Genomic DNA, 17,220 nt, shown 5'->3' on the forward strand with positions numbered 1-17,220 from the left:
ATACATTTCTTACACATGGACTAAATGAGTAGAAACATAAACATGGGTCTATGTGGTAAACATATTTTCAAAAAATGCCCTTTGTTTGTAGTCTATGTGTCATACTTGATAATGTGGATTCACTGCTTATACTTTTTTCAGTATTTTCAGTTAACTGGAATCATCATTTCCTTATGTCATAGGGGCTAAGGAAATAGATCTTCTCTTCTCACAACAAGAAAGAACTTCTTGTTCAGGTTTTTGCAAACCAAGAGAATGAGTTCTCACTAACCTTAGACAGAGGAAGGAAACCGTTTAAAGGCACAGTGCAGCTTATTTAATTAAGCATCTCAGTACCATTGAATACGGATGTCGTTGTTTTTCACACCCAACAAGGTGTGAGGTTTATCTGAAACTTCTCTAACTGCTCTCATAATTTTCTCTGTTTCTGCTTCAATTCAGATCATCTGGGGCAGCAAAAATCTCAAAATGCCTCACAGTGGTAACATAACTATCAACAAAACCGCAATGGACAACGAGACTCTAGCATTGTTTCAGAACAAACAGGCCAGAGAACTGATCTCAGCTATCTACGTGCTGGTGACACTGGTCAACCTTACAGGGAATGGGATCTCCATGTACCTGTTGTTGTTTCGCACCACACCAAAGACTCCGTCCATCATCTTCATGATCAATCTGACCATCACAGATCTGGCCTTAGGCTGTGTGCTTCCCTTTCAGATTAACTATCTACTAAATGGATATAACTGGACTTTGGGTGTCACTATGTGCAACATACTGACTGTGGTCTTCTTTGCAAACATGTATTGTTCCATCTTGACCATGACTGCCATCAGCATGGAGCGTTACCTGGGCATTGTCAAACCCATGCGCTTCAGAGAACTGAGGAAGAAGAGCTGGTTTGCAATGGTTGCCTGTGCATTGATGTGGATCTTGGTCCTGGTGGTTTTGTACCCACTGGAAACAACAGACTTGACGTATGTTGTGTCAGAGCTAGGAATCACCACCTGCTTTGACGTCCTCAAGAAAGATATGCTCCCATCAAAGACCCACTGGTTGCTCTTCCTCTTTGGCATGTTTGTTATTCTGTTCCTTTGCCCGCTAATTATAACTGTGTATTGCTATGCCAACATTATATATGTCTTGGTCAAAAACCCCAATAGTAATCAGAAAGGACGAGCTATACGACTTGCCTTCACTGTCCTGTTTGTATTCGTTGTCTTTTTTTCCCCAAATAACATATTGCTTTTGGCCCATACAATCACAAGGGTATTCTACGAGAAATCTCTCTACATGGCCTATAAGTTGTCTCTCTCACTCAGTTGTATAAACAGTTGCCTGGATCCATTTATCTACTATTTTGCGTCCAAAGAGTTTCGACGAAAACTGAGACAGATGTTGAGGCTGCAAACCCTTAGCAGTGGAGACTATCAAACCAACGACCCAAACAGAGAGAGCTTGTACTCTCGTTCCGCAACCAACACCAATGGGGAAGGTGGGAGCGTAAAAGACAGAAAACGATGCGACTCTTACATGTAAAGGGTTTGATGTATTCTGATAAAAGGGTGAGTCTGTACATATTGCAACAGCTTATCACATCAGTTTTCTTATCACATCAGTTTTTGGGTGGGTGCCCCTGGGTGGGAGCCCCCCCCCCCCCCCCCCCCCCCCGCACTATGTCGATGCACAAATTTGTTTGTGTTAGTAATACCTCTTGTCAACTCCCATCTCTTGTTACTGTACTATATGGCTTTGGTTTCTGTTCTGTATTACTCTTGACAAGCATGTTGCAAACAAGCTAGGCGGAAGCTTAGCACATGAGTGTGCATGGTGTTTCAAAGTAATATCACATCACATGATATTTGTCTTTATTTTATGTAGCCCCGGCAGACCAAGAAATACACCAGTTAAACAAATGTAGCTGTTATGTAGCCATATAGTTTGTAAACCTGCTGTATAAGCTTTCATGTGCATCTTGTATATGAGAACATTTTCTTGACAATGCAATATTTTCGTGGTCATTCTTCCTGTTCAAAGGGGAATGAAGGTTATGCCATAACTATGTATATTCATCAAAGTGCAGTAGCCTTTTTATTACGTACAATAGCCAACCGTAAAATACACCAGTCTGTATTTTTTAAGATAATGTAACAATGCATACGAACATTGATTCGATCCGTTAAAAAATGGCATGTATCTTTTTATATTCATATATAGGCCTAATGTGAATAGATCTTTTAATCAATATTTCACACATGTACGTATAATCCAGTGTTGTGTTCCTTGACAGCGAAGGTACTCTACATCTTTCATTCAACTGAATGTTACACTTTGAGATGCAACAAGGGAAAGTGTGAATTACAAAGCTAGCCTTATGTTACAATTTTTCGTCTTTATTTCAATAAAACTCTTTATCGTAAATTTCGCATGCTTACTGTTTCTTTGTACAGATTTGCAATAGTGAGGCCTCATCCAGATGCAGCAAACAAGCCAAGTAGAGACATTGCCCTTTGACCTAGTTCTCTGCACAAACAACATAGATATTACTTCATTTTCTCTTGTCGAAGGATAACATGACATTTTGTTTGTTCCCTATTCTTCAAACCTCTCATTACTGAGACCGTTATCAGAGATGGTTGTTCTTAATTTTCTGGACAAAATATGTCTTAAACCACCAAGACCGAACATTAAATGCTACTAGACAGTAACTTCTAACTTAGACAAATCTCGAAAGATTTCACGGAAACAGTGCGACTACCTATAGGCTTACAGAACATCATGCATTTCAAATTCACACACTCCGGCGTTCACTCATTTCACGAAATAGGAGCGTTCATGCCGTCTCTTTAAAGTTTGTTCGGTTTCGAGGTAGGTACTTCGTACACGCATGCGTTTTCAGGCTCCGCCCACACAGTTCAGGAACTTGGAGGCTGTCATCGGCGTAACTCATCAGAAGTCCGTATGTTTCAAATTTTAATATCTTGTGTTCTGACTGTGACCCATTATTCGCCTACTTTTAAGGTTACCCGATCAAGTCCATGAAAGCTGCGTTTAGTTCAGAATTGAGCTCGAACCTTTAGCCTATATCCTCATGCGATATCTGTTTTACACTTTTTCAGTTACAGATGCACGCATGTTGTGATCTACTGTAGCTGTACTGCAATGCTTGTCATAAGTCAGAGCACTTCAGTGTATTATATTGAGCAATGCTTTTGTCAGCGCTACAATTTGACATCGAGATATGAGTTATCTCAGAGTCCCATTTGAGGCGCTGAGCTTTATGACACATGTAATTTCAGTGTACGACGTCGTAGCAATGCAGATGATTTGGCTTTTACCTTTCACCTACTCTTATTGTCAATAGCATCGTCTGGCCATCTCTTAATGGAGCTAAGGTGGTCGATCACCATACTGCCCTTGCCTTATGCATTAGGTGACTCAGCCCACATGATTGTTTTTTGGTGATAAATTGTTCTCTCCTCCACAGACTGCAGACCGAAGGCTATCATGGTGCTTAATCCAGTCATATCAAAGCTCAGCGGAAAGCTCGTTGTTCTGGCTAGTGCATCTCCACGACGACTTGAAATTTTGACTAATGTGGTGAGACTTGCTTTTCGTTTGTGAATAGACCTTTCAGCGTTCTCAGCAAGCAACAGTTTTTCTCAGTAGACGTGTGTTGTTTTATTTGCAGGGTTTACGGTTTGAAGTTGTTCCCTCGTGGTTCAAAGAAACATTGGACAAATCCTCATTTAAAGCTCCCTATGAGTATGCCATAGAGACGGCTAAGCAGAAAGCTCTGGAGGTGGCGCATCGAATGCCTTTTGTGAGTCATTCTACACATAGCTCCTTTTTCCACTCAGTTTCTTGATGCGAAGTCTTGGCAACTTTCTGTGAGTAATTTTCTGAATCACATCATAGTAATACACATTAACTTTTATATTTGGTTAGAAACACCTGAAAACACCAGACATTGTCATCGGAGCAGACACTATTGTGGTATGTGATGTAAAGGTGCAACGTCCGGTTAAAATATGCTTTACCTCAGTGCATTTTATTACTCCAGTTCAAAAATTAAAAATGTATTCCTCATCTCTTTAGACAGTGGATGGCTTAATTTTGGAGAAACCAGTGGATAAGCAAGATGCCTACCAGATGTTGTCCAGGTTGAGTTTGACTTCTTGTCTCAATTTATTGTCGAAAGGGGGTATTTGTTTAATTACTAATGTGCAGGTTCTGGTCTTAATGTGCCAGGAATGGTAATACGGGTTAAATGTAATTTGAGTTGATTACGTGAAGCCAACACATTTTTGTAAACTTTAATTCAGGTTGAGTGGCAAAGAACACAGTGTCTTCACAGGAGTTGCCATAGTTCTGTGCCAGGACAAGGAAGGTAAGGAGCATGAATCAAATTAAACTTCTGTTGTGAAATCATGACTGTTATCCCACGCTCTTGTGTTCCCCAACAATAATGTGTCACAAACGAGCCATATTTGCTAGTCTGGTCCAGCTGAGTTGACAATAATTTTTCCACCACTGTCAGTAGAGAATTCATTTTCATATACTACATTCTCGTGTCCTATATTATATATTTTGCTGACCACTTTTTTTTTGGGGTATGATTTTTCTGACGTTTGCAAGTTTGAAACAACTTCCTTTGAGACTTGAGCCCTGTTCTCTTTTACAAATGTCATATGCATATTTTTGATGTGTTTCTGTCTGTCTTTTGATGTGTTTGTGTTACTGCAGTAACGTTTCTGCTATTTTTCTGCCACAAAGGTCCAAACACAGAATATAAAGTAGTTGATTTTTATGAAGAGACTAAAGTGAAGTTTGCTGATCTGTCTGAAAACATGCTCTGGGAGTATATAAATAGTGGAGAACCGATGTAAGTTTTTTTTTTTACCTCTACCTGTCTTTTTCTCTGCTGAGAAGTAATTATGGATTATTTGACTCTGGCATTCCACTCTCCTGTTGCTGCAATTGTTAAACACTTCTTTGAAATTGAACTCTTGGTGCCTGTAGACTTTGGACTTTGAAAGAGTTTGCGAGTTTTGTGCTTTAACTAGGTGAATAAAGGATCCAAAATGAGCATACTCTGAGAGCGTCTGTGTAAATGCACATGCACTGAAAATGTCAAGCATTCTAATTTACTTGTAGTAATGAATATGATATAATTTTAATGCATTAAAGTTCAGATATTAAAAATTTCCTTTCTTTTAAATTAAAAATCATTTCCTAAACAGAAAAGGGTTTTTCATTATCCTGAAAAATTAAAAAAAAAAAAAAAAGCTCCCATATTAAAGTAGATGATTGTCAATCATAGATTACCAGGAATTGAAAACTGATCAACAATGTGATTCTCTCTACTGACAGGGACAAGGCAGGTGGCTATGGGATCCAGGCTTTAGGGGGTATGTTGGTAGAATATGTCCATGGAGACTTTCTCAATGTGGTGGGCTTCCCTCTCAATCACTTTTGCAAGCAGCTGGACCTGATTTACAACAGCCCACCTAACAGCCCAGAACCTGACCTCAAACGGAAAGACTCGGATGCATCCTGGACCCTGGTCAACAGTCTGTCCAAGTGCTCTGAGAATGGAGAAACTGAGCCCCATGATGTCAATAACTGTGAGATCTCAGATACTGCCAGTAGAACCTCAGTCCAGGAACAGAACGTAATCGGGCCCGATTGTGCTAAATGTAGCAAAGAGAATTTCCCTCACGGCATACTGGATTTACTTGACGGATTTAAAGCTTCAAAGGTGTGCAGTGCTGAAGCACACACAGATTTTACCAGTTTCTTTTAACTATATGACTAATAGGAGTATTTTGCATACTGTTCTTACTCAGTCACTAAATCAAATCTATCAAGAAGCATCACAAAAAAAGCTGACAGGGTGAACGCTGATGAGATAAAAATACAATATTTGACTCAGCAGTATGAAAATGGCTAAACTTTCTTTTTAGTTTAGTTTTTTTTTTTTTTTATCGTGAAACTGTTGTGTTTGTTTCAGACTTTATTTGCTGCATCCAAGCTGAAAGTGTTTGATGTACTGAAAAACCCAGAGGGTCTGACTGTGGAGGAGGTGGCGAAGCAAATCAAGGCCTCTACACTTGGCACTGAGCGCCTCCTGGAGGCCGCTGTCTCTTTAGGGCTCCTGGACTCAGTCAAACAGGGAGACACTGTTGGTTGGTAATCGCATTTCCATAATGTTATATTAATGTGGGTACAGTTTAAGCTTGAATTGATCATATTAGAGTCAGGATAAAGTGGACATATTCTGTCATTGTCTGCCATAAAAGAGATATCATTTCTGATTTTTTTTGTTATTTGGTGTATTTGTTTAGTTGTTTGTTAATGCACACATCTATTTATTGCTTACTTATTTGTTTATTTATGTCACTGGAAAAGTTAAATACAAACTAACATTTATAAAATAATCATAAAACAGTGCAAAAACACACACACCATAGACTACAAGACTTTGACAATGACAATTTTTGTCTGTTGTGTATGTGACCCATAACTAATTGTATAGCTTAACTTATTCATGGTCCTCTCGTTTCATTGTCAGACTGAGTTTTGTTGTGAATGTTGCATTGTGTTGTCTGCATCAGTGTACAAGAACACAGAACAGGCCAGCCAGTTCTTGGTATCAGACAGTCCCCTCTCTCTACATGGCTACATTCTTCACTGCAATGACTTGGTATGGCCCCTTTTCACCCATCTGGAGAGTGCTGTGAGAGAGGGCACCAACCAGTATGAGAAGGCCTTTGGGAAAAAATCCGAGAACCTCTGTCAGGTGATGAAACATTTTATCTGTTCAGGCTAAAGTACCGATATGGAGATAATATTACCATAGGGGTTATGGTGGTTCTTCTGTTTGTTTTCGTTTTTTGTGTGTTTGATTTAGGCACCAGGTGCACTGCAAATGATGACTCATGCTTGCTTACCCTGTCATTTCATGTTTACCTACAGGATGCCTATGCTAACAAAGAGGAGGTACAGCTGAAGTTTATGAATGCAATGCACAACATTGCCAAGGTGACGGGAAAAGATGTGGCGACGGCATTCGACCTTTCTGGCTTTAAAACAGCATGTGATGTTGGAGGTGCTGGATCGTCACCACTGTGTTCCATCCAACTTGAAATATAAGCAGATACCAGCTGTACTACTCATTGCAGCAAGTTCAACCTAATTTTAACAATTGTCTTTCAGTATTGTGTTGTCTTGATACGTGACAGATTTTCTATTTCTTTTAAGGGTGCACAGGTGCCATGGCATCAGAGTTTACCAAAGCCCATCCTGGGCTGTCTGTAACAGTCTTTGACCTACCTCCAGTCATTGAGATGAGGAGCCACTTCCAGCCTAAAGAGCCAGATGATCACGTCTCATATGTTGCTGGTTAGTTTCAATTTACATTCACTTCAGCGCTTATTTCCGTCGTGTGGTTTCATACTGAGGTCTCGTCATATTTTTTTTAAAAGTGTAGCCTGCTGAGTCAGTGCAAAGTGCATTAACATGTATGTTTTGTGTGTGTGCGTGTAAATTTGTTTTTGTGTAAATAGGAGATTTCTTTAAAGATGACCTCCCCAAGGCAGATCTGTATATACTAGCACGAATTCTCCATGACTGGTCTGATGAGAAAGTACATATGCTGTTAAGTAAAATCTCAAAAGCATGTACTCCAGGTAAGTGCGAAATAGTATTAATTAAGGTTTTGCAGCACAGTTTTCAACTTTGTCCGCGTGGATTTTTCCCCTTTAACTTAGTGTGGTAATCAAATTGGAAATTATTAAACTGACTTTTCTACACATTTCAGATTCAGTATTATCAGTTTTCACAGTAGTTGGTGTGTTAAACCTCACAGATGATCATAAATATCAAATTGTCACAGTAGTAGAGGATTCATGCCAAGTGACATCCATATACCACCAACCTACAGGCTGTGGAGTGCTAGTATCTGAGATCCTCTTGGACCAGGAGAGGAGAAAACCAAGCAGAGCTCTGCTCCAGGCCCTCTCTATGACTGAAGGCAGACAGAGGAGTGCTACAGAGTACAGCAACCTGCTGCAGGAGCACGGCTTTAAACCTGTACACATTAAATACACAGATAATCTCCTGGATGCCATGCTGTTTATGAAAGAGAACCAAAGCAATGAAGGATCACCACCTGTAGCTGGTTCAGCCTGATAACATGATACATGTTGCAGTGTCCAAAACACTACTGTTTTTGTTCTTGTTCTCAGTTAACACTAATGCAACATTGCTGAGGTGTTCTGAACATGTTGTTTCCTGCCCGTTTTTTTTTAACCACAACTGTTGTCTAGATATATGATTGTAATGATTAATTGTAATCAATTTGAATTATTGGATTTTTAATTTTATCTTGTAAAGAAATAAATATAGTTTTTAACCAGAAATCTCTGTGTCCTGTTTTTTTGTGTGTTTGTTGGTTGGTTTGTGTTTGTTTTTGCGCCATATTTGTAAGGTTCGCTGCATGTCGGTATGTTGTAATATTAATGCACTATAATATGCTCTGCTCCTTGTTTAGACTGTTGAATCTGGTCAAACCCAAGGCCTACTTTCAGTCTCTCAGCAAGCCTGTGGAAACAGAGGTACGTACCTCTGTTTCCACAGGCATGCTGAGAGACTGAAAGTAGGCCTTGGGTTTGACCAGATTCAACAGTCTATGAGACTCATACAAGAGTGAGACTTACCCACAAACTAGAGGCTTGATACAGGCACATGGTAAAATGAGTGTGTGCAACACTAGAAATAGCACCATTACAGTAAACGTTAATCATAAAAGAGTCATATGTTAAAATTAAGTTTTAAAAAGTCACATCATTCGTTTTTATTGTGATCTGTCCTATTTTGCTTTATTGTCATTATTGTCTTATTTCTAACTTGTTTGCTAGCTTTCATTAACTTGTTTTTTAAGAGTGTGGAAGTTTGTATTCTGGAGGTTGCACCTCTTCTCCAATTTTCACAACTGTAAAAACAGTACTCTTGATAAATATACTTCACAGAAGCAACTATTGAAGGTGGAGATGCGAACGTATGAATTTGGCGTTCACGGCAAGGACTTCATTTTATTAGTCAGAGACCTGCACTGCCTTCTCAAACACATGGCAGAAACTTATGTGCCAGTGTTTTCTCGCGATAAACAGAAAAGTTGTCATAGTATATGTCATCCATTTTGTGGTGTGCTGTTGCGAGTCTGCGCGGTACGACATCTGTCGCAGAGCATCCCACCGTCAGTTTATTGCGGTTTATTTTATCCGGCTTATTGAACGCAAGTATCAGAAGCAATGGTTGATGCAGCCATATCTTTTGCAAAGGACTTTCTGGCCGGCGGAGTCGCCGCTGCTATCTCTAAAACAGCTGTTGCACCAATAGAGAGAGTGAAACTGCTGCTTCAGGTGAGAACTTCTGAAAGAGAATTCATCTCATTTTTTGCTGCCTTGGTGTGATGAATAAATCTGAATTCTGACCATCTCATTGTCGAAATAAAAATACAGCACTGAATTAGCATATTGCCGTTGGGAGACGTGCCGTCCAGTTCCCACAAGATCCCGCATCTTGCCTGCATCCTCTGCACTCATGACGCACCAGCGCGCCGGAGCCGCTGTGTGATGCAGTTGTTCACCACGCAACATTAATGCACATAATTGGGCCCCGTGTTCACTATATTAGCAATTAATAGCTTGGTCATTTTGTGTTAGTATTCTACCGTGCATCATTTGTGTGTGAGTCAACCGTTAACCGTTATACATAGATGCAACCTGAGCGCATTTCACCAGGGTTACTAGCCGCAGAGCGTGGTCTGGGTCCTTTTTGGGATGTTCCACTTTTTCACTTGAATCGTTTTAGAAGGGGACATTGATATATAACTTAGCCATTACACTTAACATTTTAGATAGTAATTATTTGTGCATTAGTTGAAATGATAGTTAGTGTTTGACTGTCTTGAGCGTATCTGTAGGCTATATTTGGGTGATTCTTCACCTATGGTAATTTTTTGTGTTCCTGGAAGAAATAAGAAAAACAAACAAAAAATTCTACAGTTTTTTGACACACTTACTTCACACCAAGAGGGACTCATTAAAATTAAATAGTAGCTCAGTCATTAATTTTACTGGATAATAAGAGGCCTTTTACGTATGGTTTTTACTTTATTGCCTTTGTCCATAAGACAGACTGTGGGCCTTCAACCCTGCTTTATTTTTAATTTAATATTGAAATAATGTTGAGTTCAAATACAAATTAGACATTAATGTATATTTTAATAAAATGCATTATGTATCGTAATATTTCTTCACATTTTCTTGTATTTTTCATAAAAAGACCCCCATGTCCCTTGGGTTCACTGTCATTTCCACCACACTGTACACAACAGAATTCTTGGATCGTGTTTTAGGGTTTGTATACTTGGTAACCATAGCAATAGCCACTCAACAGGGGAACACATGGCTGGAGAAAAGAGTGACCTCCATAGGAGGTAATAAAAAGAGGAAAAATCAAGGTAAATACGAGTTAAATTGAGAGTATGTTTATTGGATGTCATTTCCGAACAGATCATATTTCATATGAATATAAAAACAACTGGATCGATTTCATTTAAGATTGTGTATTTTGTGTATATTAATGCTACTTCTAAAACTGACATTATCTGGCAAGGGTGTCCTGAGATTCTAAAAGAAATATGACAAAATGTCATTTCCAAAACAGGAAATGATGATTTCCTCTTACTATTGGCGTGAAATATGTGTTATTTAATAAAATCATCACAGCCACAATCAGGATGTGTTTCTACAGAACGGAGAAATAATCTATAGCAACACATTTTTATTAAAAAATGTTAGAAGCTAAATGCTAAAAATTTCCCGACCAAAATGGACCATAGTTGAAGAATTACCCATTTGCCATTATGTTGATTATCTGATATCATTTACTGTGTTCAAAAATATTTGCATATCCCCATTTTTTGTGCTTTTTGTTCTATCTAACCTTATTATCTTTCTTTTATATGTGTGAATAGGTCCAACATGCCAGCAAACAAATCAGTGCAGATAAACAGTACAAGGGAATTGTGGACTGTATCGTGAGGATTCCCAAAGAGCAAGGCTTTGCTTCATTCTGGCGAGGCAACCTAGCCAACGTTATCCGTTACTTCCCCACGCAGGCTCTCAACTTTGCTTTTAAGGACAAGTACAAACAGGTATTCCTGGGAGGCGTGGACAAACACACTCAGTTCTGGCGTTACTTTGCTGGCAACTTGGCGTCAGGTGGTGCAGCCGGAGCGACCTCTCTATGCTTCGTTTATCCTCTCGACTTTGCCCGGACCAGGCTCGCTGCTGACGTGGGCAAGGCAGGATCTACTAGAGAGTTCAGTGGGCTCGCCGACTGCTTGGGCAAAATCTTCCGTTCAGATGGCCTGCGGGGTCTGTATCAAGGTTTCAGTGTGTCTGTGCAGGGAATCATCATCTACAGGGCTGCGTACTTTGGTATTTATGACACAGCAAAAGGTGAGAAAACCACAGTAAAAATGATGTTATTTCCGGAGGCATGTTCTCTTTTTTTTTTTTTGCTTTTTTTTTTTTTTTGTTTTAGTTCTCTCTCAGAGTTTCACTCAGTGGCGTCAGTGGTGTGATGGTGTCACTTTTAGCTCCTTCCTCTGACTGATGCTGTCTAGGCATGCTTCCTGATCCCAAGAACACCCATATTGTGGTCAGCTGGATGATAGCACAGTCTGTGACAGCAGTGGCCGGTGTGATCTCATATCCCTTCGACACGGTGAGACGTCGCATGATGATGCAGTCCGGACGGAAAGGAGGTAAACAAATGAAAAAATAACCAAATTCAAACCCACGCTCTAATAATTCTGCCGTTCACATCATATATTACATTTTCCTCTCCTGTAATTTTGAGTTACTTCCCCTAGCAACACACAATGTGTGCATTTTAATTTAACTCAAGGTTTCGTTGTCTGTCCTCATAGCGGATATTATGTACACTGGAACCCTTGACTGTTGGAGGAAGATTGCACGTGATGAAGGGGGCAAGGCGTTCTTCAAAGGGGCTTGGTCCAACGTACTCAGAGGCATGGGGGGCGCATTTGTGTTAGTGCTCTATGATGAATTCAAGAAATTTGTTTAAGCTCATCCAGGAACCAGTTAGAGCAAAACAGCGACCAAGTAGAGTAGAGCTATTTTCACTGAAATATGTTGAGCTTTTGCCAAACCTTGTCTATTTAACATAATGGCCTAATGGAGCCAATGGATGCATTCAGAGTTTAGAAGCCAAAGTTCCCCTCATTAATAACCAGCATACCTTTATTTTTGAACCCTCTATGCTTCTTTTGCTCTTTTTGTCACTCTGATGTACATTTATGAATGTTTTTTTTTTTATTCTGTACGCAGCCTCGTAGTCAGTAAAACATTGAGAGCATCGCTATTTGTCACCTGTTGTAAAGCTGTAGCACCACGCCCGGTAAACTAAAAGTTGACAGAAGTTTTTTTTTTTTTTTCTCACCCTAGCCTTTGACTCGCACTGTGGCTAACATGTAATCACAGCAGCAGCAGTAAGTTATTTAAAGCGATCTGTATCATGCTATGGCACAATGTGTCCTCAAGGGGGCGTTACACATCATCTTTTCACCATGGCGGGACAGGACTGTAATGATGACTCTCTAAAGCTGTGGCCTAGGTCTCCAACAGCAATGTTATAAAATATGACTTGGCTAACAGAAATGGAAAGTGGAGCTCCAGCACTCACAGAATAAGGCCCAGCTCATGAAATAGGTGGTTCGTTTAAGGAGTAGAGTTTGGAGGAGTCATGGATAAATTAAGTGTGACACTTTAATTTGCAGCAGACTTGCTCTCTATCTAAGTCTAAGCTTTTGGATAGGAGAGCAACACAGTAAACTGCTCCAACTGGGAGTTTTTGGAGCCAGAAAAAAAGGCACTTGCATTCCAATTCTATGTGACATGAAAAGTATATTTTCTTGATTTCTCTTTTTGGATCTCCCCCTTAAGTGTTTTTTCTTCTCGGGTAATGAGGGGAATCATATTTTGGGGGTGATTTTCCTGTCAGTCTGATTCTTTGGTTGTGTCAGGCTGATCTGCATTAAGTAGGTCTCGTTTTCAGGGTTGTGAAAGTGAAGAAAAGTGTGGAAGGGCATTTGAAGTCCAGATATGGCACTGGAGTGTTCAGCTCTTTCATTTTTAGCATGTAAAAACATTAATGTTAAAGTCTAATGGAGAGTGTTGATTCATAATTGTTGCTTGTACATTCAATAAAAGCATACGCCTCATAAATTCTTTTTCTTTTAGCCTCCAGTGTTGTTACGCAATGTTGTGTTATGTCACACTAGTAGTTAAATTTTTCCCTGAGATTGTGTGGTTAGTAAGTATACATAAAGACATTAGTCTGTTGTCCATAAACTTGTTGCTCATTCGGAACATGAGCTTACTATATCTGTGGTACCATTTGTGTTTTAATAATGCTATAAGCAACAGGATGCATGATGGTGCTGTTGGTACTAGTTAGAATTGCAGCACAGACTTACGAATTTCAATGAGGACCCAAAAGTCGTTGTTAAATGGTGAAAGAGTAGAATTATTGTTCCCCACAAACCACAGTGTTTCAAAGACTCTGTAATCAAGCAAGGCTGCAATCGTAGTCGAGCACCCTCACTGTAAAATGTCCTCGCTTTTGTTTACTAGGATCAACAGAGTGATTTTCAAGGCTTTGTAGTGAAAACCATATAAGTCAGTCAACTTAGCCGAGATCAGAAGCCAGTGTAATTTACTGAAATGACTGTAATACGGGGCAATCTTCTGTAAGGTGAGCTGCCTTGAGCTGACTCCCAGCATACAGTATATGTCAGATAAATATTAAGCCACTTTCTTCAAATACTGCTTTGACATGGGCTTTGGAATCACAAATCTGTAAGTAATTATTATGCTAGTGTTAAGAGCTTTGATATTTAAATGACTGGTTTAAAACCATTAACTGCCCTCAGATAGCAGGAAATCGACAACCACTTCCACATGTTAAAACTCTGGATAGCTATGTGCTCATGCAAGACATGACATAAACATTAAATGTTCGCAAGTTTCATCAAACAGATGGCCTCACATGAATTTAAAAACATGTAGAGGGTTATTGTTTTACAGCCATATCATCATTATGACTTTGCTCCATCATCAGTTGCACAGCAAAGGCTGTTAAGCAGATAAACATCGGTTTAAAGACTGCATACGCTAACATGAATGGTACAGTTTTTGTTCTTCATGCAGATATGTTGAAGTTCATAGTAATTATTAGCATGTGTCCAAATAATTGTTCCTACAATGAAAGCTTTTATCATATGATGAAAAGGGAATATTATTGTCACTGGTTCCAACAGACTAAACAGCACAAGAGTGATTTGAGTTTTTGTTATGAAACGTTTTACATGCGACAGTGCATGTTTTTCCCAGATTTGCATGCCTGGTTCAGGTGGACAGAAGCTTGTCAACTGGAAATAAATTGAGTCGGCTGTGTCAGTATGAATGGGCTTTTAACAGAGACACCTGATCACAGTTTCAGAGAGATGAAAAAATATTTTGTACATACATGTTTACATCCACTTGAGGGCACTGTTGATAAAGAAAAAGAGAAAGACCACCTAATATTGTAGTTGGTAAAGTGGTATCCACAGAACAACCATTAGTATTTCTTTATGCATTCCATCAGAACAATCAGAATGAAATGTACAAAATAACGAAATACTGAAGGAGCAATGTAAGTGTTATCTTTTGTTGCAATATTCTGTAAAGTGTATTTTATGAATATTCACTTGCACCGATGATGTTGTTGGGTTTTTTCCTCTTCTTCTCCTTCTTTGTGTGTGTGTGTGTGTGTGTTAATGTATCCAATAATGTTGAAACAGGAATAAGAAGAAGAAGAACAAAAATAAATTACAGGCATATTTCAAAGCTAAAAAAGTTAAGTTCTAATAATCTCACGTTGAGAGCCACACAATGTTTTTTTCTGCTTCCTTATAACCATTAACACAAATAAACTGATTAAAGATACCACTTTTCCAGGAAGCCTCATCCGGTTCACAGTGCGATCAAGTGATTGTATGCTGCACGCAAATACCACTTAAAAAAGTTAAGAAATCAGTTGTTCTCCTAAATTTCTAGGACGTAAATTGTGCACCAGCTCCTCAGATCAGAACTACACCTGATTCTTTTAAAAAAAATACAAAGTGAATGGTGATTCAAAAATGCAACCTATTTCAATGCAAGTAGCGTTTCCCGGGGATCCTTTTTTTTTGGCAAATCAACCTATAATACACACTAGATGTTTATACTTCACCTAACACTGCTCCAGAAAAGGCTTTGCTCCCATGGACATGAACTTTGCACTGTGGTCACAACCCCCTTTTCCTCACTGGAGGGAGATCTCATCAGTCAGTAGGGCAGAAATGCAGCGTGCTGAAATAATTTGTGACAGAGCTTTCATCAGGACTTCTGATGACTCTTTGTTGTTATTTTGAGTTGTCCCAGAGGGCCAATCTCACCTAGCACACAACAGAACCGCCTCTCATCAGTGCACACTCTCTTCACCCAGACAATACTGTTTGACATGTTCACTGTCACGTCAGTCTGCCATTTCTATTCTTTTCTCTTCCTCTCACGCCTTATCTCATAAAAATGCGTTTTCAAAATTCTCAGAATTTCTACTTTTCGTTGTAGTGAACTGATAGATTGCTATCTCCACCAAAGAGAGTTTTTTTTTTTATTATTGTTATCAGTCTGGAACTGTTGAGTCCCCGGTACTTTTTTGAGATGACACATTTTGGAAAGGGCAAAAATACTACTACTGAATTTGTGCAGTGATGTCAGTCAGGTATCAATCACAGTCTGACAGCTGAGCAACTAATTTTTCATTGTGATTTTTCTGTTCCTTGCCTTTATTTTTTCCTTTGTCAAGTTTTTTCTTTTTTTTTTCTCGCCAATAGTCAGAATACAAAAGTGGTATGAAGCAACCAGTAACGGGCAAGTTAAGGCAGATACGTCCCGATCACAGAATACAAAGAATCCATGGAAACAAGCCATTAGAATACTATGTAGGTAGCAACACAGCTTTTAACGTTGTTTGATATTACCCTTTGATATCATGACATGCTGCAAAGATGCACGCCTAACTGGTAGAAAAAGTAGCGTGTAGGACTGCAGTAGGATCCATTTAATAATAACCTGTAGGACTTTTGATTTTCGCAGGTTGTCCCACACACTCTGACCAAAAAGACAGAACAGCAGCTGTAAAGATACTGCAAGACCTGGACTAAAAACAAAGTAGTTAATGCATTTTTAGGTAATGTGTCTGACTACATTTTATTAAGTAGTTTACCGTAGCATTAAGTTATCCTTAATGATTTAAGCAAAATGAACATACAGTTCAGTAGTTTTGTTTCAGCCACAACCACTATCACAAATGAAATGAGACTTTGCATACTTTTAATACAAGCTTCATTAGTCCAAACAATAAATGTTACTCTGGTTTGTTAGAACTAATTCTGCCAGCCCTATCATTAGATTATGTCTGCAGGAACCATACACTCCCGCTACTACAAAATTAATGTGTTGTGACTGAAAGTAGTTTTTTAAGGACTCATGGTAACTAGGCTTACTCAGCATGAGACCAAAGGAAAGTTTTTTTTTCCTCCACAAAGATGCAGGCTGACAAAAACTCTACTTACTTATGTGTTAGAGGCTGAGTGAAGAGAAAGAAGAGAAGAGAAGAGAAGAGAAGAGAAGAGAAGAGAAGAGAAGAGAAGAGAAGAGAAGAGAAGAGAAGAGAAGAGAAGAGAAGTACTTTATTCATCATACACACACTAGAGTAGTGAGCAGTGAAATGTAGCCTCTGCATTTAAACCATCCTAGGAGCAGTGGGCAGACGCAGGCACCTGGGGACCAACTCCAGGGGAGCATTCAAATAGTCTTTTTCGCTCAGGACAGTTCCTAACTAAGTGGCAGCCGTGATAAGAGCTGTTAAAACTACACAGACTTAACAAAAGTTTGTACCTGGTTCAGAACATGTGAGAAACACAAAGTGAAGTGAAGTACATTTATTAATGAAGGGTGAGCAACATTCAAGGCAATGCAGTTTACAATGATATATAAACCAGGCTACGTTAAAAGAAGAGCAGCAAATAGAGAA

The 17,220-nt window shown here is 39.2% G+C and overlaps 3 protein-coding genes across 3 annotated transcripts; all 3 read left to right on the top strand.

Annotated features, from left to right (window-relative positions):
- Window positions 1-348: 348 nt before the first annotated feature.
- On the top strand, window positions 349-1,539 carry p2ry8 (P2Y receptor family member 8). The gene is made up of 2 exons (XM_030787555.1): window positions 349-375; window positions 442-1,539. Exons 1-2 carry the CDS (start codon window positions 349-351, stop codon window positions 1,537-1,539), a joined length of 1,125 nt encoding a protein of 374 aa, XP_030643415.1.
- Window positions 1,540-3,043: 1,504 nt separating this feature from the next.
- On the top strand, window positions 3,044-8,423 carry asmtl (acetylserotonin O-methyltransferase-like). Its single transcript, XM_030785904.1, has 13 exons — window positions 3,044-3,600; window positions 3,692-3,823; window positions 3,949-3,996; window positions 4,099-4,163; window positions 4,326-4,390; window positions 4,777-4,885; window positions 5,374-5,761; window positions 6,014-6,188; window positions 6,618-6,802; window positions 6,979-7,111; window positions 7,264-7,404; window positions 7,569-7,691; window positions 7,946-8,423. The coding sequence occupies exons 1-13, from the start codon at window positions 3,508-3,510 to the stop codon at window positions 8,191-8,193; spliced, it is 1,905 nt and encodes a 634-aa protein (XP_030641764.1). The 5' UTR covers window positions 3,044-3,507; the 3' UTR covers window positions 8,194-8,423.
- Window positions 8,424-9,314: 891 nt separating this feature from the next.
- slc25a6 (solute carrier family 25 member 6) lies at window positions 9,315-12,162 on the top strand. The gene is made up of 4 exons (XM_030786284.1): window positions 9,315-9,425; window positions 11,045-11,531; window positions 11,699-11,839; window positions 12,005-12,162. The coding sequence occupies exons 1-4, from the start codon at window positions 9,315-9,317 to the stop codon at window positions 12,160-12,162; spliced, it is 897 nt and encodes a 298-aa protein (XP_030642144.1).
- The last annotated feature ends 5,058 nt before the right edge of the window (window positions 12,163-17,220 follow it).

Source organism: Chanos chanos, chromosome 10, assembly GCF_902362185.1.
Source record: "Chanos chanos chromosome 10, fChaCha1.1, whole genome shotgun sequence".
Classification (NCBI taxonomy): domain Eukaryota; kingdom Metazoa; phylum Chordata; class Actinopteri; order Gonorynchiformes; family Chanidae; genus Chanos; species Chanos chanos.